The sequence below is a fragment of the Bidens hawaiensis genome, unplaced genomic scaffold (genome assembly GCF_021521415.1).
Source record: "Bidens hawaiensis isolate Kalapana, Puna unplaced genomic scaffold, B.hawaiensis_p1.1 tig00015059_1, whole genome shotgun sequence".
NCBI lineage: Eukaryota > Viridiplantae > Streptophyta > Magnoliopsida > Asterales > Asteraceae > Bidens > Bidens hawaiensis.
In genome coordinates this window covers 557,295-580,574 of record NW_027492336.1, presented here as the reverse complement: position 1 = coordinate 580,574, position 23,280 = coordinate 557,295, and the positions used below count along the sequence as shown (strand labels likewise).

Sequence of the window (23,280 nt, the reverse complement as noted above, 5' to 3'; positions counted from 1 at the left end):
TGGTCTTTAAAAAAGAAAATACAAGATTATGGAAATCTTAATTTTAATTCTACTTCAAATGTGTTAACAATTCTAAATTCTTATTAATCAATTTTTAAAAGGAAAAATGACCAAAGTAGCCATACTGACCCCCCCCCCCCCCTTCCTAAATCAAAATAGCGATCACTTTCATAAACTCTTCAAAATAGGCATCTAAGCCGTTCGATCCGACGGAAATTTTAATGGATCTGATTGTACTCGTTAAAGAACCTCGGGTCTAACGGAACTTTTAATGGATTCAACGAAACTCTTCATCTCCATAACCAACCTCCATCTCCATCTTTTTTAATTTTATACAAAATCAAGCAAATTCACAGTGTAAATCGCTTAGAATTTTTGGAAGAACACAACCATGGTGTTTGTTTTCCATGAACCACGTCTGTTGTTAAGAAATTCATTGTCTTCTAATTCCGTTGGACCCATTAAAAATTATGTCAGATCCATTAAAAGTTCCATTGAATCCGACGCTTTGATGACTATTTTAAACGGTTTTAGATCCATATTGCTTACAAAACTCAATATAAATCTTTATTAGTTTTCTAACTCGTACTTTTTTACTAGAAAAATATTTTCTTTTCTATTATTATATTAAAGTTCACTTAATTTTGTTATTTACTTTTAGATTTTAGATGTAATAGTATATTATGTTTTTCATATTTTCTTTTCCTTTGGGTTTTGTTAGAATTATTTGGTAGCCTCTTAATACTTATGTTAAAAAGCCTATTTCTGAATTAATTAGAAGAGTGTTTGATTCACTTAAAAATACCTCTTAATTGTTCATCGAGCATCTTAAGTGCTTAGTTATAAAAATATGTTGACTTTCAGATGATGCCTTCTTAAATAATCAAACTTTAATGACTAAGCACAAGATTACAAAACAACCACTTAGAGGTTTAGACTATATCATTTTGCAATGGGGGTGTTTGGCCTAGCTTTTTTAGCAAAGCTTATAGCTTTTTTAGCTTGTTTTATAAAATATGTTTAATTTGGTGTTTGGTTTAGCTTTTTTAGGTTAGGCTTATAAGCTTATATAAGCTAATTTGAATAAGCTTATTTGAAGATGGTTTTTTAGCTTATTTGAATAAACTTATTTGTTTAAGCGGGTAAATTACTCATTTGCCTTCAAATGGTGATGGATTAATAATATTGAAGTAACTTATTATTATAACAACTTAAAAATGATGGATTTAACAACTTATTAAGATGTATAATCAATTTGTAAAATATAAGCTAATTCAAACACTTAAAAATAGCTTATCAAATAATATAAATAAGCTATAAGCTTCATAAAGATATAAACATAAGCACAAAAATATAAGCTATACCAAACACCCCCATAATGTATCGGTTTATTTCATTATTGTGATGACAATATTGACTAATTTGCATAACAATATGTATCGGTTTATTTCATAAAGCATACGCCATTTGATATATTGAATTATTTAACATCATCTTTTTCTCTTATATTTTTTGGGCTACATTAAAAGAGAACACTGGGCCCTTGATTTGAGCCTTAGAAGTAGTAACCGTAATTAGATTAGAGGTGTACAGAAACCCAAAATCCGGAACCAGACCCGAAAAAAAATATCCGGAATCGGTTTTTTTATACATGGATATTCTATACCCGAAACCGACCCTACCCGTAGGATACGGATATGGTATGCATTTTGAACTCAATATCAGTACCCGGAACCATACCCGATATATACCCATTAATATCCAGAACCGGTCATACCCTGTTATATACCCTATACTCAATACCAATTTTATTAATACCCGAAATAATACATGAGTTTTGTTAGTGTATTTTTATGTTTACTTCACAAATTTATATTTAAGTTTTTTTTAAATGTATATTATAAAGTAAATAATACCTGAGTGAATTTATGTTTTGTAATATATTTTAAGTAGTTTTATATATTACAAAGCAAATTTAGGTGTCAAACGAATTTAAATATGTATAAAAAATTACAAATTGAAAACAAGGTATTAATATCCGGTCATACCCGCTTCCAATACCCGGTTATACCCGAATTTGATCATACCATACCCTGGGTACATAGTGTTGAGTTTTTCTCCTCAATACCCTACCTGAACCCTACCCGATTTCTCTCAATGCCCAATTTTTCAATACCCGATCATACCTGAAACCGGTTCCATACCCGGAACCGGGTATTAGAAAAACTCGATTTGTGCACCTCTAAATTAGATCCCAGTTGGAGGCTTATCATATTTTTCTCTTATATTTCTTTGGACTACATTAAAAGAGAACACTGGGCCTTGATTTGAGCCTTTGAACCATAACTAGATCCTTGTTGGAGGCTTGGGCCTATGTCTTTATTCCGGGCTGGGTACCGTCGTACCGAATACCTATACTCTGATTCTAACGAAAATCAATTTTTTTAAAATATAAAAAACTACATTTTTATAATAACTCATAGATTTTTAAACATGATTATCCTCATTATCGATTACTCTTTTCCTATATTATATTTACTGTTTTATACATTAAAGTTTATTGATCTTGTTTTAAACGTAATAGATTTTATAATATAAAATTCTATAATATTATATAGATTTTATAAATAAATTTCAATAACAAAATTTTGTACTCATACCGAACCAAAAGGAATATGTCAACCATCTTCCTAATGACCAGCACGTGGGAGTGAAAAACCAGGTTTGCCGAGTAGTGTGTGGCACTTAGATTGTCGCAATAAAGTGCGGGTGAGACGGTAGACTTGTAACCAAGCTCGGACAAGAGAGATATGAGCCATTGGACTTCCATAGTATAGAGGCAACGACCCTAAATTCAGCTTCGGTGGAAGAGCGTACTATGGTTGGTTTCCGTTTAAAGCTCCAAGCAACTGGATTGGATCCTAGATAGACGATGTAGCCCGTGGTGCTACGATAAGAGACCCGTCACTTGCTCAATCCGCATCGGTGAATGCATGAAGGTTTAAGGGAGAATTGTTTTTGAAAAATAACCCATGGTGTAGAGAGCCATGAAGGTAGTGAAGTAGTCGTTTAACTACATCCCAATGTATATTGGTAGGTGAATGTGTAAACTGGGAAAGTGTTTTAACAGCAAACGTAAGGGATAGGTATTATAAGGCGCCAACGAAAGCACGACATAAAGTGGGTGATGGTAGGGGGTGTTCTATTAGTGGGTGTGAGATGGTTCGAGAAGGACATTAGAGTGTTGGTCGACTTGTAATCACACATATCGGATCGAGTTAACAAAACAAGAATATATTTAGATTGGGAAAGAAAAGGACCATTGTTACGTGAAATGAGTTCGACACCTAGAATATGAGAGAGAGTCGAGATATTTTAGGGAAAAGCGTGAAGCAAGAGCGTTTAAAAAATAATTTATGAGAGATGAAAGACTTACCTTGTCTCTTGTGTTCATTTAAATGACGTTCCATCCGAGTGCAATTATACTCAAAGTTTCTGGCCGTCAGAGACTTGTACAGAACCTTCCACCAGTAGGCGAAGTCTTCCCCGATGTCCGTTCTATAAAGACTCTTCAACTTTTTTTTTTATGTTCAAGGAGATGTGCCATCTACATAATTTTTTGGTGGCATTAGGGAAGATTACATTACACGAGTTCATAAGGGCTCGGTCCGAGTCAGTCAATATCACGCATGGCTCCATACAATCGTCGAGTATTCCTTTAAATTTCTCGAGGGCCCATATGAAGTTCTTCTCTCGTTACCTAATTATAAATGTGTGGCCGATACAAACGAATTTGATGTCGACGTCACACTAACAAATTGAACCAACAGCCAGTTGTACATGTTGGTATTGTACGTCGTGTCAATCAACAACACCTCGGGAATGCACGCCACATTTTACTCGACTTATTATGACAGAATAAAATATCCTCCGTCCTGTCGTTGGTAGATTTATCCCTGGTATAGTACACGAAACCATTGTTATGAAAAAAGTTTTCCAGTACATGCATTGGATTTAATAAAACTTAACAAATATTATAAACACATGTTTTATATAGTAAAGTAGGAATGTTTTCAACCACCTTCATGTAGGTATCGCCAATTTTCTTATGATCTTTAATCTTAGTCAAGTAGTTGTGTATGTCCTTGAGTTTAGGTTTGCAACCGGGAAACTGCTCACGTACGGCTGTTTGAATTTGAAGGGGCTTCAAGACGTTCCGGTATAACGTCGCAACCATATCAAGTTAAGCGCTTGTCATTTTCTGAGCTGGGCGTACCCATCCTCAAAGACAACGAGATCGTGGTTGTGTGTCTCGTTTACTACTTCATGCCTCCAACAATTACCAGTAGCGTCGTGCCTCTCTAGGAGTTTAAATGGACAACACTTTTTAATACTATCGGTACGCATGATCGTGGCCTTTAGTTTCGGTTCCCCTCCACGATTGCATAAGGTCCACACCGTTTTTCCTTGACCGTTGGACCACAATAAGACACCCATGCTCTCGTCCTCTCTTCTTGGCCCAATCCCCCAACTCATTACGAGAGTCAAAAATCTGAAACAATTATAAGCTCATTCTTAAAACATGTTCAAAAAAAATAATAACTTAAAAAACATATGGTGTCTTACAGTATTTTGTTTTATACGAACCGTAGACTCCCGTATGTAATCAATATATCACCATCTAAGTTTCCCCCAGCATTATGATTATCAGCATCATGCTCGTTTACCCCGTAATACGGTGACACTTCTACTAGTACGTGGTACAAAGACTGGGTTCTGTAATACGATGCCTCTATTACTGGTAAGTGGTACGAAAAAAACTGACTTCCATAATCCGACTCTTCAACTGGTAACTGGTACGATGACTGACAATCGTAACCGAAATAGTCGCCAATTTTCTTCTGAACTTTAATCTTACTCAAGTTGTTGTATATATCCTTGAGTTTAGGGTTGCAACTGGAAAACTGTCACGTACGGTTGTTTGGATTTGAAGGGGCTTCAAGCCGTTTCAGTACAACGTCGCAACCAGATCAAGTTAAGCGCTTGTCATTTTCCTGAGCTGGGTGTACCCCTCCTCAAAGACAATGAGATCGTGGTTGTGTGTCTCGTTTACTACTTCATGCCTCCAACAATTACCTGTAGCATCGTGCCTCTCTAGGAGTTTAAACGGACAACACTTTTTAATACTACCTGTATGCATGATCGTGGCCTTCAGTTTCGGTTCCCCTCCACGATTGCATAAGGTCCACACCGTTTTTCCTTAACCGTTGGACCATAATAACACCCCCATGCTCCCGTCCTCTCTTCTTGGCTCAATCCTCCAACTCAATATGAGAGTCAAAAAGTCTGAAATAGTTATAAGCTCATTCTTAAAACATGTTCAAAAAAAAATAATAATAACTTAAAAAAACATAGGTGACTTACAATATTTTGTTTTATACGAATACGTCAACTCCCGTATGTAATCATCATCATATTTATATCATCATCTAAGTTTCCTCCAACGTTATGATTATCAGCATCATGTTCGTTTTCCTCGTAATACGGTGGCACTTCTACTGATACGTGGTACGAAGACTGGGTTCCGTATTACGGTGCCTCTACTACTGGTAAGTGGTACGAAGAAGAAGACTTACTTCCATAATCCGACTCGTTAACATGTAACTGGTATGATTACTGACTATCGTAACCGAAATACTCATGACAAACGTAATGGTAACATATATTAGTTTCAAATTAACTGATGACTTTATATTAAATAACTATACAATGAAACCTGGTTCAAATTTCGTAACCCCGGCGTGCTAGGCTAACCGTAAGACTGTTCAAGCTGAATATCATAACCAAAATACTCCTGAAAAATGTAATGTAGCATGGCTTAGTTAAAAAAGCCACTAACGACTTTATACTAAATAAACATACAACAAAACCCGGTTCAAATCAGGTAATCCCGGCGTGCTAGACTGATTATTATACGCATATCCCGGTTCCTCCTCGTTAGAGTCTGGAAATAAATGGCTAAACCAATCCATTTTTTAATTTTTGGTTCTCGCTTAGTGGGTGTATATTGTTACAAAGTGTGTGCATGTTGTGATATAATGTGTGTGTGTGTGTGTGTTGTTATATATAAAGAGAAAGGAGGGAGAGCCGGTGTGCTCAATAATTCAAATGGGCTCAATAAGTCTCATATAACACTATACGGGTCGGGCATATAAGGTACGAATTAACAACCTAGGACTGTCACCTTAATATGCCGCGTTACGGTGTATAGAGGTACAATTTTGTCTTACATGTTGTACTCTATGTCACACCCCGACCAAAGGCGGCGGGACATGCCGGGGTGCAACGTGATTGGACAAATACCCAATACACTATTTAAAGTGACAATATTTAATCAACTTATTTATTTCATAAAGCAATAATCAACACATCTCGTTCACATAAACAAACTAAATACAAGTAACATTTATATTGTTCATTTTACTAATATCCTAATGGTCTTTGTAACGTTTTTCGTCCAGTCCTCGAGTCAACAAAAGTCAAACCTGTAACATTTCATAAAATAAAGTTTGTCAACACAAAGGTTGGTGAGCAATTCATAAGTTTGAGCATATAAGTATATAGTAATAAAAAGCCACAAAACTTGTATACAAAACAATAAATAATAGCAACAATTTAGATATGCAAAAGATAAATAGTTTGGACCCTTTCTAAATGGTAACAACCAGGTATACTCAGATCATAGTGTCCATGAGGCTACCCGCCTTATGCTAAAATAGTTATCGTTAATAAGAATACATTAACGACACCCTGCATAAGAGAATACCAAATGGACTCGGGATTTCGTGAAGTCGTTAATAAGAATACATTAACGGCACCGTGCTATAAGAGAATACCAAATAATTCACGGATTTATGAATCAACCTTCCAAAAGCGGTAAACACATAAACATATAATCATGTAAGCTTATAACACCAAATCGAGCATTTATTTAAGTAAAGTATACAATCACGTTTGTGGGTTTAAAGATTCAAGTAAATAAAGCATTTAGTTTGATAAGTATGAAATGTCACCCCAAAACGAAATATGGAAAAAGGGGTATGAAAGTACTCACCTCGATTGATGAACCGAGAAATAATAAATGATTGACAAATAAATGAAGCTCGAACGGTAAACGAACAGATCCGACTTGAAAGCTAATTGAAAACGAATAAATAAAATATATTAATGAACTTGAACTTTAGTTGAAATTACATTGAAACATTGAATGAGACGGTTCGGTTGTTAATCGGGTTATCGGTTAGTTTGTTAACGATTAGGGACTCGTACTTAATTGATAATTAAAATAAACATAATATTATTTTATTGGGGCTTTTAAATAACTAAACCAATATTAAATAGAAACAAGACGTGTTTTAAATCAAGAGTTCGGTTTTAATAAAATGAATTGATAATAAAGTTTATAATAGTATTATTAATGATAAATGATAGTAATGATAATAATAATTCTAAAAGATAGGTTATATATACATATACATATAAATATAGTATAATACTAACAATAATTATTAATAATAATACTAATATAGTATAATACTAATAATAATAACAATAATTATTAATAATAATACTAATATAGTATAATACTAATAATAATGGTTATATATATGTATATAGATATAAAATAAAGATGATAATAATAATAACAATAATTATTAATAATAATACTAATATAGTATAATACTAATAATAATGGTTAAAGAATAACGATCTTAGTATTTATTAAAAATATGTTGATAAAAATAATAATAATAAATAATATTGATAGTAAATAATGATATCATCCTCGATGTTGGTTCGATTTCTAAACGAGTTCCCAAAATAAATATAACAATATTATTAATAATAATTAATGATAAACAAAACATGATATTAATAAATAACAATAATAGGATCTTTAATAATAATAACTTCAATATTTATAATAATAATGATAATAATAACAATATATAACAGTAACACTAAATAAATGTAATGCTAAGTTAAACCTAATAATACTAATAATAATTTCTACATAGTGATATTAGTATTAATTAGCGAAAATAAATTTGTTAAGTAATAAAAATATTAATACCAAAACCGATCTAGAATGAGACACGAACCCGTCTATCCATCTTTTTCCCAACACAAAACAATCTAATACCTATCCAACTCGTTTCAAAGAATATAACCAAAAGATAAAACTGATTACTAACAATTTAAATATTATAATTGATATACGAAAACTGATAGCACTAAAACCCGAAATTACTTTACCTATAAGATGTGTATATACTCGTGGCTCTACACTGGGAAGAACCCGAGCTAAACCCGTCGGAGACGAGGGCAGCGGCAAGGGAGAGAGAGAGAAACGGATGGAGAGAAACAGAGAGAGAGAAAGAGAAACCGAGAGAGAAAGAGAACACAGAGAGAGAGCTCGCCGGAGAGGGGGAGAACCAGAGAGAGAAGAAGAACGGCGGATAGAGGGAAAGAGAAAGCACGGTTGTGCTCCGATGTCAGCGGCGGCGACAGCGCATGCTGTTGGCGGCGGCAGAAAGTTGTTGGAACATGGTCGCCGGAGGAGGGAGGGGGCTCGCCGGAAATGACAAGGAGGGAAGGGTGTTCGGCTGGAGGTGTTTGGGGTCGCCGGAACTACGAAGGGGAGGGAAAGAAGAATGACCGGAGGTTCGTGGTGCGCCAAAGGTGGTGGCCGGAGGTTCGCTGTCGCCGGAAAACGGCCAAAGGGGGGCGGCGCCTGAAAGTGGTGGATGATATAATGAGATTAGGGTTAGGGTTGTTAGTTTATATATGGTTTATAAATATTACATTTTGGCCCCTCAAGTTTCAATAATGGTTTAATACGAGCTTAAAGGTTTGTACAACTCGTAACGACTTTACGAAAATCGTTTTGAACTCCTTATGTTTTTTTCTTAACGATAGTATAATATGGCAAACATCGATTTATTTATGATCGAGGTCTATAATAATATTATATAATAATTAATTAAAGTTCTAGAAAAGTTGAGTCGGGTTTACGTATTAAAAGTTTACAAAAACGAATATAATTCGAGGTCTGAATTTGACGAATGTCACACTCTATACGTCGCGTATAACACTATACGGCGTATTAAGGGGTGTCTAGGGTTTCCCAAGTAAGACCCTTTAATATTTAAAATTAGTTTGAGGCCCGTGTATTACACATGTAATTGATGAAAGTTATAAACTTTAACCATAAACATTAAGTGAAAAACAGTCAACAAAATAATCATATATTGTTAATACAATTACAATTTACATTAATTTATAGAAATTACATAACTAAGATCACACAAATATTTTACAAATAGGCAAACATTTCTTGTACACTACGTTTGTGATTGTAATATTGGTCGGTATATATTTTTTTATAGAAAATCAAAATCTTTAGTCCATGTCTGTTTGTAACTCTTATTATTAAAATGTAAAATTTAATGAACTTTTATAACATATTTTAATAATAAATGTTATACTTGTAAATTATCTTAATTTTTTTTGTGTATAGCTTTATTATTTTGAATATAAACCATAATAAACACTTTAATTTTGTACTGACCAACAAATAACACTAACATAACCCCAATTCGTTATATTTGTATAGAAATAAATTTAATAAGTTAATATAAGATTGAAATTATGTAATAACATATGGAAACAATGTTCTAGGTTTCAGTATCCTAAATGATTTTTGGAAAGAGAAAATAACGTAATGAGAATGAAACATATTTTTTGGTTTAAACTTTTGAATGCTTTTAATCAAGTAATTTGTCTTATAAGACATATCAAATTAAATATATCTAAATATAGAAAAAAAAAATATAATTCAAGTGATAAAATATATGTTAGTGAAACATTTGGTCTTAGTTATGGAAGAAAATATTGAAAACTAAATATTAATCTTCTTATTGATAAACCATTTATAGTACACAAAAACGTCATATAAATAAAGACAGATTGTTCATATAGTAAATTATTATACATATGAATTATAATTATAATAATCAACTTCAATAATTTAATGCTAAACACCCAGATATATATATATATATATATATATATATATATATATATATATATATTATATAATATGTATTATCCATGTTTGTAATATTTATACAAACTGTTTGGAAAAAATTAAGAAAATACACATATTCTTGAGTTCGAATGCATATAAGAAAATTTTATATCCAAATTTGAAACCAATCTTATATAAAAAAATTATGCACTGTTACTCGAATCGCAGTTTAAAAACAATTTGTAGTTTATAATAGAAATCCAAATTCTTCGACAATGATGCACATTTGCAATTAACTATTACCTTAAAATATTATTCTAACAGGCATGCAACTTCAATTTTGATATTTCCTTATTTTCTTATTTCACCATTAATGTTAATGAATGAGCTGTTATGATTTACATTTAATAAACATAAGGATTATATATTGAAATGACTTAAAAGATAATGATCATATATTGAAATTGGTTGGAAAAAACATGAGAAAGACTATGAGATTGAAAAGTAGCAATAATGAGTAGTCTTTTATTCGAATAGATATATATATCACTAATGGGGCGTACTACCCGTTGTAGTGCTAATAGCCTTTATCTATCCTATTAACATTTACATGACTCTTTCTATCAGTTTTTTTAAAGTTGTTGAAACATTTTATAGCTTTTGCTTTCTAAAGTAACAAAATACACCCATGCTTTATGACTATAATTATCGATAAAACATAGCGCGTAAGACACGGTTAGATATTGATCAATGGGTAAAGTTAAAATACAAAGGGAGATAAAAATGAAAAGTGTAAGGATTTGTGACCACACAAAAAACCCCTTAAAAATAAATTAAAAAAATTAAAAAAATCATAACTCAAAATATAAATAAAAAATGAAAAAAACTAAAGTGTTTCTGCCATCATTCTCGTTCAAAAAAAATACGAAAAATATAAAAAAATTTGACGAAAAGACACAATGACAAAAATGAACAAAAGACACAATTATAACTAAAAAAAGACAATAGATTGTAAAATATAACACAATGCCGAACAAAATATAGCATGTTGAGTAATATAACGCAATATAAAGAAAAAAAACACAATGTCAAGAAAAAAATACAATTAATGATTAAAATAAACACAAAACACAATGATAAACAAAAAGACACAACGACTTTTTCACTTACCATTGTGTTTTTTTATGAGAATGAGAAAGACGGTGGAAACATTTTTGTGTTTTTATTTTTTATTTTTTGTTTTTTTATTAAGTTTTGAGTTATGATTTTTTTATTTTATTTTTTTGAAAGGTTTTTTTTTGTGTGACTAAAAATCTTCTCATAGTTTTCATTTTCGTTTTCCTTTGTAAAATAACTTGACCTTTGGATCAATATGACAACAAATATATGCATGAATAAGCTCTAACATCTTGCTTGCTCACCATTCACCCTTTAGGAATCACATTTCAATGTTGCTTATTGGTAAAACGATCGGTACATATTGTTTCTCTCAAAATTAGTTTTCGTAGTATAATCTACAAAATTTTCTGGACTCTATACTTTTCAGTTTTCATACATGCATACATTGTTGGCTTTTAGTGTAGTTGATTGAAAAATTAGTCATCCAATTCTTGTCATGATCGATAGAAAATATCAATTATCCGGTTTTACGTGACCTTTTTTTTTGGTTTTTATACAACTACTGTACACCACACCCTACATTTACACAACTATACATTACTGTACACTCATATGACCCTTTTTTATTTCTATGTGATATTAAAAATAAAACATATCAAACTAAATTATAAAATGTTTTGCACGGTTTTATCATTTATGTCATGATTCTTCCAATTTATTACGTAACTTTTTCATCGTGAGAGATTTCGATGTGCAAAGCTAAGCCGTCATCACAACAAATCGAACAAGAGATTTCGATGTGCAAAGCAAAGCTAAGTGTTAATATCCCTTTTATCATACTACAACTTTATTTTTTGTATTTTCTTTCTCATTTGTTTAGCACATGGCCGACTTGGATAGGAGGGCAAGGTGGTCGATGGCCACCGGCCCGATCAGCCCGCTAGACCCGATCTATTTATTAATTTCTATGAAAAAATTTGTAATTTTTATGTTTAAATTTATTTACTCAACTCATTTAAGCCTATTTTTATAAACAAAAAGAACAACCCAAATAATAATCGTTTAAAAATTTAACTTTTAAACCTAAAAAAAACTATTTTATTTAAGGCCCAATTTTTTTCCACATTCGGCCCAAAAACAGTTTAACGATCCTCTGAGATGGTCTATTGTAGCGTATATAGGTACTATAACATGCATCATAACGACCCGAATTGATACCCACTGAGTTCACACCAAGTCCTGGCCACAACATCCGGGTCAATAACACTAATTACAAGATAAATCATCACTCTTTTTAATCTGCAACAACTAGTAGAGGTGTACAAATATGGTATTATTTAAACCCGTTTCTAAGTGTGATTGGTTATTGAAAAATTGGATATTGAGCAAAATCGGGTAGGATTCGGGTATAACCATGTACGACCCCGATTATTAAAACCCAGTTTTAAATAGGAAGTTTCGTTTTTAAAATAATTAATTTAAAAAATTAATTTGGTTTGTAATTTGTAAAAATTGATTCGGGTACGGGTTTTGGTATTGAAAAGCATACCATATCCATACCCTATGGGTAGAGGTGCACAAAAATACCGAAACAAAACCCAAAAAAAACCCCGGAATCGTTTTTTTATACCCGGGTTTTTAATACCCGACCCTACCCGTAGGGTATGGATATGGTATGCTTTTCAATACCAAAACCCGTACCCGAACCGGACCCAATTTGTACCTGGTAATACCCGAAAATCAGAACCGGTTCCATTCCCGGAACCGGGTTTTTCCAATACCCGATCTGTACTCGAAATTACCCGAAAAATACCTCAAAAGTGAAACCCTTAAAAAATCCAATCTATACCAAAAAAATACTCGGAAAAAACCCGAAAATATGGTTTTTTTCAAAACCCGAAAATAGGGTATTTAAATACTCGGTTCTATACCCAACCTGAACCCGATACAAAGGGTCTTGTTTTTAGAGGCAATACCCGGACCCGACCTTGACCCTGGTATTACCAATACCCGGCCATACATAATCCCGGTTTCATACCCGAACCCTAGTGTTTAAAAAACCTGATTTGTGAAAATGTGAACACCTAGTTACCCGTTATTCCGTTACTGGTCTCTAGTCTCTACACTCTACACAACATATCTAACAGCCCATTAAAAGGCCCACCATTGCCCAAGACAGCCCTAGGTCAAGACTGTATCCCTTCATAAACCCTATATCACTCTCACATCTTCATTTCCATTGCACCTCTCTCCAGTCCACCAGCCGTCACCTCAAACCCTAACAACCGCAATGGGTCGAGTCATCCGAGCTCAACGTAAGGGAGCAGGGTCGGTCTTCAAGTCCCACACCCACCACCGCAAGGGCCCAGCCAAGTTCAGAACCCTGGACTTCGGCGAACGCAACGGGTACCTCAAGGGAGTCATCACCGAGATCATCCATGACCCGGGTCGTGGGGCCCCGTTGGCCCGTGTGACGTTCCGTCACCCGTTCAGGTACAAGCACCAGAAGGAGCTGTTTGTGGCGGCTGAGGGTATGTATACCGGACAGTTTGTGTTTTGTGGGAAGAAGGCGAATCTGATGGTGGGTAATGTGCTTCCGCTGAGATCTATCCCTGAAGGAGCTGTGGTGTGTAATGTGGAGCATCATGTTGGTGATAGAGGGTCGTTTGCTAGAGCTTCTGGGGATTATGCTATTGTTATTAGTCATAACCCGGATAATGGTACTTCAAGGTATATTTTTCTCTTATTGCTTATTCAGATTTATTTGTTCATGTTTTATATATTTGTGCTGTGTAGTTTATATTTGCATTAATGATGTTATTATATTGTAGTTATGATTTGTTATTTAATTTATGTTTTATTATTTAATTCTGTTAAGTAGTTTATGGTGATCCTATGTTTCAATTTATGTGTTTATGTTTTCTACATTGCATAGTTTATAAATTTATGTTTGGTCTTAGGAATTCTATATTATTCACAATTTTGTATATGTATGTGTTGTTGATTGGTGGTTACAAAATGTGGATTTTTAATATGGTTTACTTTATATTCTTGTGTTTATTTGCTCATGTTTTCTAGATAATTGTGTTGTTTAGTTTAGAACTTTATGTTGGTTTTTAGGACGATTATGAGATGAACTTGTATTTTTACTAATTTGTGTTTTGTATCTTTTACTTGCTAGTTCATGCATGTTTTTGGTGATTGGTGGTTACAAAATGTGTTTTTTCAATTATTTTTGCAAAGGATTAAATAGCTTATTCATGCTGTTAATTAATTAAATGGTGAAGATGTATTTGACAATATAGTTGATCATTTGGTGAACATGACACTAGTTATAACTGAATAAGTTATGATATAATCTATGCAAGACATTCATGGGAATAATATTGACATAATGAACTTGTATAGACATTATTTTTGTAGTTTTACTTTGTTAGTTAATATTTAGATTCTTGTAATTTTTTTGTTGTTGTTAACCGTGATTAGGATATGCATTAATAACTCACTAAAACAAATTAATTATGTTCATGGTTTGTTCTGTGTAAACAATATATATTTGTAGTTATACTTTTTATATTCATACTTTTGTATTTTTTTGTTTATGTTAAGTTTGATTCGGATATGCATTGATAACTCACTAAAACAAATTAATTATAATTATGGTTTGTATTTGGATTATGATATTATGAAGCTTTTTTTCAAGCTCTTAAACATTTTATGTTTGCTTATTATATTGTAGAGTGAAGCTTCCATCTGGAGCCAAGAAGATTGTCCCAAGTGGATGTCGTGCTATGATTGGTCAAGTTGCTGGTGGAGGACGTACCGAGAAGCCAATGTTGAAGGCGGGTAATGCTTACCACAAGTTCCGTGTGAAGAGAAACTGCTGGCCCAAGGTTCGTGGTGTGGCTATGAACCCAGTGGAGCATCCCCATGGTGGTGGTAACCATCAACACATTGGTCACGCCAGTACCGTTCGTCGTGATGCACCACCCGGTCAAAAGGTTGGTCTTATTGCTGCAAGGAGGACTGGTCGTCTCAGGGGTCAAGCTGCAGCCACTGCTGCCAAGGCTGATAAGTGATAAACTGGTTTTATGGAAGTTGAATTTAGTTTTTTTGTGTTTGGATCTGTTGCTTGTATTGTTAGTTTTTTCTGGATTACTATTTGCTGTTATGTTTTTGAGAATACATTCTGTTATGTTGGAAAGTTTTGCATTAAGATGCTGATTATTGAACATTTTTATTGCGTTTATGCTTTGTAGTATTGTTGCTGATTTGTTTGTTTGAAAAAATAGTTACATCGTTACTTTTCAGTTTTTCGTTGAGGTTTATTATGTAGGGGTACTCAAATTGAATTAGTGATTGATTTCTAAGTTTCGTCGTAAACCTAATTGGTTACTTTCAATTATGTAAATCAATAGTTCAAACTGCACTTAAAGGTTGGCCATTTCCTCTTTTTTTAGAATCTTTTGTACTAGAAACGATGTTTTCTCTAATTATTGCCCCCTTCTTGAAATGTAAAATGTGTCTCATGTCTCTTCTCACCATCTTTATTATGTGAATGTATGCATTTTTTATTAGGGTCGTATTCTATTGTTACGATTCGGGTCGTAATGCCAGAGGAATCAAGCTTTTAGCGAGTCTATCTCAAGTATCTCATGATCGGCTTGGTTCATTCACACCCATACTCAAAAGGCTGGCTGCTGTGCATTTGGCACTCTTGATAAATACTTCCAGTTCCAGACATGTAATTGAAAATCGCAGATATATTTCATAACGCCATACTTCAACTAAAAAGAGCATATGTCACTAGCTCCTGTTTTCTTGCATTTTTATATGGACTTTTACTCACATCCATAATTAAATTTAAATTTTTTTGATATTAAAAATCATGACTAGTATGTTTTGGATATTAACTCATTTAACTCTGTTTTTTTTATAATTGCAGCTTCAGGTAGATAATGGACTGAAACTGAACCCGAATCTAAACTCCAAAATCTTATCTGCTCCAAATCTCAGTTCCCTAGATTTTCCCGCTCTTTCTCCTACAGACAACCAGAATAACATACCAACATTTTCGGTTCATGATCATCAGCAGAATAATAATAATAATAATAACTCTTATCGTTCTTTGAAAAAAGAATTACTCATGTTCAAATCTTCCTCATTTTCTCCATGCATCTTTGGGTGCTACAGATTTTGCATCTGCAGTAAAAAAATGGCAGCACATGACTCAAGCATATGGAAGAATGATAATAACCGTTCACCAAACTCCACAGGATCAAGTAGAAGTTCTCATAACTTAGCCAGCGGTTATGGTTATGGTTATGGTTATGGTTATGGGGATCGGTTGGTTCACTGAAGTTCAAACCGTTTCGGCTCTGCTCCTGTCTGGCTTGAAACTGGTGATGCAGTTGGTAATGTCTTTGATGAAACATACATGTAATTAAATAAACAATTTTTTTAATTTAATGGACTGTGTCTATGCACTTAAACTTCATTGAGATCGCAGCAAATATGTACTCGGAAGAAGCTGGCCCCACCATTTCCCCTTGCTGACAGTTTGCCGGATTTCCCTGTCATGGTGGTCTGGGCTTTAAAGTCCCCCTTGCCGCCCACTTTAAAGGCCACAGCGGACAGTCTTAGTAACATAGCCAACAAAGGTGTATCCATAACAAAAATTAGATTATTATTTTGAATTCATAATCAATATTTTTGTATTTTTTTAGTTTTTAAAGTGGGCAAATAGTTGTTTTGTATGTCATCCTGACCGGTAAAAGATGTTTGGTTTTAAGTAGGGGTGTAAACGAGCCAATCCCATGATCGTCCAGGCTTGAGATCGAAACTATATAAATAATAGGCTTGTGAGCCAGCTGGGTCGATTATTAAACAACTTGGCTTTTTTATGCTTGAATCAATTCTAGCTTTTAGCGAACCAACTTCAAGTAACTCACGAACGGTTTGGCTTTTTTACACACTTAGTTTCAAGCCTAACTCGTTGACCTTTTTACCTGTCATTTGGGGTGTTCAGGGTTCGTTCTGTTGGTTTTTTTTTGTTGTTGTCAAATCATAAATCAAAGCGTGACAGTTTTTGACATTTTATATGCGTGACCCGTCCATCTTGCCACCTCTAATTTTCTTGGGCATCTATTTGTTTCTACAGGAATTCTGCAAGTTTAGATATGCAAGGCAATGAAACAGGACAAGAAATTATAATCGATCTTCATGGGCTGCACGTGAACGAAGCCATTCACGTCTTAAAGCGAGACCTCATGACACTTAGAAACATACTCAGGTCAACCGATCAGCGGGTGCAAGTCTACATTTGTGTTGGAACGGGCCACCACGCCACACCAAAGGGATCCGCACTCCTGCTCAACTTCCAGTTGCGGTCCAAAGATACCTCTTGGAGGAAGAAGGCCTGGACTACTCTGAGCCCCAGCCTGGCCTACTACGCGTTGTGTTTTATTAATAAAAAACCAGGGTGGTATACGCGTTTTTTGAAACCATAACTCGTTTAAAAAAATAATATTTTCATGAAAAAAGAACCGAAAAAGTGTAATCTTGTATGTGTACATGGAAGTAAGGTTAGAGGGTAGTTTGAAAATGGAAGTAAATGGAAAAGTGAATTGTATCAGTAGGTGGAGGTAAACAAAAAGTAGTATAGGAACAGGAACCGATATCAATATCGGTTTGGTAGGAACTTGTTTGAGATTGACTGAAACCGAAGGTTTGTGATCGGTTTGGAGTATTTGTGTGTGGAAGTGATTTGGAACTTGCATAGACTTAAGAGACGTTTATAAAAAGTAAACAGGCTCTGGTAGAAAAACCCAGCCCGAACTAGAAAACCGAGTTTTACATATTATCAAACCGAAGGGCCGGACCAGTTACTGGTCCCGTCTTAACGGGGTGTGTTTGGGACTTGTCGGTCATGTTCTAAAAGCCATACATAGTTACAAACAATCGATTAAAAGAGAAACTAATACCAACAGGACTTGCTAGCCACATTTGTCATGGTTTCATTAACAAACATTCTGAAAAAATAAACATGTAAATCTCAATTAACAATACTTGAATCTGCATATATCTTTGATTACACAAAAACCTGTCAACTAGCTAATTAAAACCAATCCATGCACTCTACCATCTTCTTCTACATTGCCTTTTGAGTGGTGGCTTAAGCTCTTGACGTGAAACCGCTAAACTGATTTGTTCATCATACGACAACAGCTGGATTCTTCTTTTTTTCTTCATGTTCTCATCATCCAAATAAGATTTCTTCAAGTTTGTAACTGCTGTTCTTCGGCACCATCACCAATCAGCCGTTTCTTCAAGTTTCTCGAATGAACCTCGTTGATCTTTCTTCCCGTGTTCAAACCCGATTCCGTCTTCCGGTTTTCAACCATGTAAATTCTTGGGAACCGAGTTTCTAGTCAGGAACCCTAATTACCGATCTTCCAGTTCCCGTTTCGTTTAGCGTCTCCATAGATGAAGTTATCTTCTTTAACGTTTGATCAGGAGCATCAAGAACAGGTTTCAACTTTCTGATCCGGAGTAGCCGGACTCTTCGGATAATGATTTTTCAACTTTATTCTTATGATCAACGATCGGGGCTTCTCGGTTTCATGTGGAGGGTTTTGAATAGACTCCAGTACCTTTGATCTGTTGTTGCACATTGTTTTCATTATTATTATTATTATTATTATTATTATTATTATTATTATTACTATTCAAGCACTCGTCTACCATTGCTTTCCATTGTTTCACAAGCGTTCTTGACGGATACTCCGACTCGCGTTAACTTCAGTACGTTCACCGACATCACCATACGTTGAAGCTTCGATAATGAGTCGAACAACACCGCTTCCGATTCATGACCGCTGTCAAGAATGGCTTTCAGGTTCAAAACTTTAGCAGCCACCGTTGTTGTTTCGTCTTCCTCCGCATTCGTAAGCCGATCATCACCGGAGATCATATCTGATTGCATCGATCGAAGTATTATTAATGTTGTTGTTTCAAGGGTTTTGTGGACTTGAGTTTTGTTAAAGAAAGAGGCGGTTAATTAATTAATCTTTAAATGAAATATTTCAAAATTTATTTTCGTGCCAAACAATTTTATGAGAATTAAATTTTTAACAGCAAAAAGATTATATGCCACTAGAACACTAAATTGGGGTATTCTAACACTACACGAGATTACATACACCAGTAATAAGAAAAACATCAATCTAAATATGAACTAACAGATCTTTCTTAATAAAAGAACAACAATTGGGACATTCTAACACTACACGAGATTCGCCGTTAAAGTGTATACACGGATGACACCTACTCGGTGGCATAGATCACCTTTCAGTGATAAGATATCGTTGGCATAGACTTATAAAAAATTTAACGTTATGGTGACTTTTTCTAACGACATATAGTCAGCATAGCTTAGGCGGGAATTCGAAAATATCTAGAGTAGTGAAGAGGTAAGTCCCCGCAAAGCCCAATTGGACCCGCAAGACTCACCTTGAAGAGGTACGCCTGCGCAAAGACCAACTGGATCCGCAGGACCCACCATGCTCAGAGATGAAGACCTTACATGCAGTAAGCCAGCTGTTCCCGCAGGAAAGCCTCCCTTGGTACAGTACCCTGCCTGTCCCCGCAGCTGTGGGTACAAGCTAAGAAGGAAGGCTACCCGCACTAACAGTAAGGCTACACGCATAAGGCACTAACTCTTATACTTCAGCAATGTCACCTGAAGAAGGAATGAGCAGGGCGGGAATATTCCCGCCCAAAAGAGCCAGTCCGTACGCTTCTAGAAGATCTTTTGTACTATACCTACCAAGGTATGGACAAATAGACAAGATCTGACAAAAGTAGCCCATGAACCAATCACAGGGTGACAGCTCACTGACAATAGTACGAGGAGGAGCACGCTCCAGTACAAAATGTCACTATCAGCCGCTGCCTACCCACCAACTCCCATCGTGGCACGAACGTAGCCCATAGTTGGTGGAAAAGGAATATTATATACAGCTGGCCGTACCTGCTTGGAAACCTTCCTTCGGCTATAAATACTCCAACACCTTGGAACGGTATTATCATCTTCTCTCTAGCTATTTCTCTCTATATACATTTATATTCAGAGCAACCTAGTCTGATTCTCATGCCGGAGGGTGGTCACAAGGAGGAACCCCCCCCCCCCCATTCTCAGTGACGAGCTTACGGTGTCTGTTTTGCAGGTTGAGAAGAATAACCATCTTTGTCGGACCTAACCCTCGTGGGAAACATCTACTTAACCCTAAGATTATCCGTAATCTGCCGGGGTCGCCATAGTGTTTCTTCATTGGCGCCATCCGTGCATTAAGCTAGAACTTAATCTTCCTTTTTCTCAGTTTTATCAAAATTCTGGAAAGATGGTTAAGGTTACTCCGATGCCAAAGCCACCAGGTAACCAAGAAATTCCGGTAACCATAACCCCATCTACTGGGGGGAACACCGGTGAATACACGATTGTTACAAACACTACCCCGGTTACCCAAGCCGGGGCAAGTGCAGTAAACAACCCCCTCCTGGGATTCATTGATACCCAGTTGTGGAAACAACAGACGAGACTTCCCCGAAAAACACCAGAACAAGTTAAAGCTTGGGCGGAAGCGCGTCAGAAAGAATTCCAAGCCGAGTTGGACGAACGTTTACGTTCACTCCAACAGGCCAATGACAAATTCGGAAGCACTCGACAACAGCTCAACATGAGCAATGATTGCAAGTATGCGGACGATGAAGATTGGGAAGAATCTAACAGTGACGCAAACCCACGTCATAAGGCGAAAAGGAAGCGTAAAGAAGCAGACTTCCACTCGAGAAGAAATTCGAAGAAACTTTCGAACCAAAGAACACGGGGGGAAACCCACGTGACTTCTCAAAAACTTTCAGACCAACTGTTGCAAATGCGGGGACGTCCAAATTTGCAAGGGACATTGCGGAAGCAATCGCTCCAAAGAGTGCCAAACAGATGTCCAACATAGGCACTTACGATGGCATATCTGACCCAGACGATCACATAAACAGATTTATAGCGGGGGCAACCGTCAGTAATTGGACGGAACCCACATGGAGTTACATGTTCCAAATGACGCTCGTCGGGGCAGCCAGAGCGTGGTTTGATCGTCTATCGGTCCACCACATCTACGATTGGGCAGACTTCCAGCACAAGTTCAGCCAGCACTTCAGTCAACAAAGAAAATATACTGAAGAGCAATGGACGATCCTCAACTGCATCCGAGAGGAAGACGAATTTTTGCTAGACTTCATCACTCGCTTCAACTCAAAGAAGCTAAATCTGGGCACTATTAGCGAAGATCTTGTTCGCGCCGCTTTCATTCAGGGCGCTGAGTACCCAGAGCTCATCCGCACGTTGACAGGTAAAGACGGCATTGTCACACCCGGCCCTGAACGGCGGAAACAGCCGGGCGCGCGCGAGTGGGGATTGATAATTAAGCACGGGTCATTGCAAACATTCAAAGTAAAATTTCCATTGCACATGAAATGTTTTGTACTAATACATTACATTGTTTAAAAATTTCAGATAAAAACATCCAAGTATGAAAATCATTGAAGACTTCCGCGCCATATCCCCTTACGTGGCGGGAACAACCGCGTGCGTCGAAGGGATAGAACCAAAATCTTCCAAAAAGCTAACTTTAGATGTTCTGCGTGAGGTGCTCTATGTGTGACTCCATGCGCTACCTAGTTGTCTCCTGAAAGACACGTAAAAACATTTGAATCAGTATAAACTGAGTGAGTTCACAAGTTTTAGTAACTTGATAAATCGTATTGCATCATAATCTTGATACAACCGTACTGAAACATATTTCTGATAAAACCATAAAACACATGCTTTGTGAATCCGTATTGAAACATAGTTCTGATAACATATTCCTGATAAAACCGTTCCGCGGGTTACGCGCGAACATTTCTGAAAGACGTGCTCGTCTATGCAAAGTGGCGCTGCCACTACGAGCAAAATAAAGTAATACCGTCCCGCGGGTTACGCGCGGACATCTCTGAAAACCGTGCTCGTCTATGCAAAGTGGCGCTGCCACTACGAGCGAATTAATAATACCGTCCCGCGGGTTACGCGCGGACGTTGTGCCGGAAAAACAAGGCGCTCGTCCATGCAAAGAGGTGCGACCCCTACGAGCGGGCTCAAACCCATAGTACTGCCCCATGACCATACTAGGCACTCGTCCATGCAAAGAGGTGCGACCCCTACGAGTGGGTTGATCAAACCAGCAGTCCCTATCCTTAGAGTTCCAATGGTAAAGTGATCACTTACTCGAATCTTGCGCACTTACATCGAAAACCATAGATAACCGTTTGCATTGCTCGTAAATATACCATAAGGAAACATATTTTAAACGCATAATTGCTTGCATTACTTGTAAAAGTACCATGATAAAGCATAGTTTAAGTACGTGTCCCTCGCCCCGAAAACAGTTTAAAAACAGTGAAAATAGTGAAAATAGGGGCTGTGAGACTCACCTGTGGTTCTTGTTAAGAGACTAATCGAGATTCGGGTTTCTTGGTGTTAGGCTCGAAATTGAAAGTCTAGAATATGATTAAATTAACAAGAAATACATATTAAGATCAAGAAATCGGAGAATATAAGGGTTGGAAAGTAGATCTCAAGGTTATAATTCTCGGCTTACCTAGTACAGGAACGGAAATGAAACGGATGCTGATTTGCAGTTTTAAGAGTTTGAAGTGTGTTTGGGTGATAATTTAGGTTACATATTTATAGGCAAACTCAAGGGAACACAATCCTTTGCTTTAGGGGATTGTAATCTTTTCATATCTAGGTGTAATGATGATAGAGTATGAGATTTATTATTATTTATTTAGGGATGGGGGTGATGATCCTAGGGAGTGGTTAAGAAAAGATTCTGATTGATTTTGACAGGACATGCAGAACTGTGGTTGGTGGGAGTAGGTACGGCTGACAGCTGACTTTTCGTGTTACAGTATACTTTTCCTGGTACTGTTGTCAGTGTGCAGTCAAAAGGTAAAAATCTCTGAAACACGCT

At 35.9% G+C, this 23,280-nt stretch overlaps 1 protein-coding gene and 1 pseudogene across 1 annotated transcript; both read left to right on the top strand.

The window, feature by feature from the left end:
• Window positions 1-13,438: 13,438 nt before the first annotated feature.
• Window positions 13,439-15,467, top strand: LOC143548381 (large ribosomal subunit protein uL2). Its single transcript, XM_077039569.1, has 2 exons — window positions 13,439-13,939; window positions 14,949-15,467. Exons 1-2 carry the CDS (start codon window positions 13,500-13,502, stop codon window positions 15,286-15,288), a joined length of 780 nt encoding a protein of 259 aa, XP_076895684.1. The 5' UTR covers window positions 13,439-13,499; the 3' UTR covers window positions 15,289-15,467.
• Window positions 15,468-15,767: 300 nt separating this feature from the next.
• On the top strand, window positions 15,768-17,840 carry LOC143548370 (polyadenylate-binding protein-interacting protein 7-like; annotated as a pseudogene).
• Window positions 17,841-23,280: the final 5,440 nt, after the last annotated feature.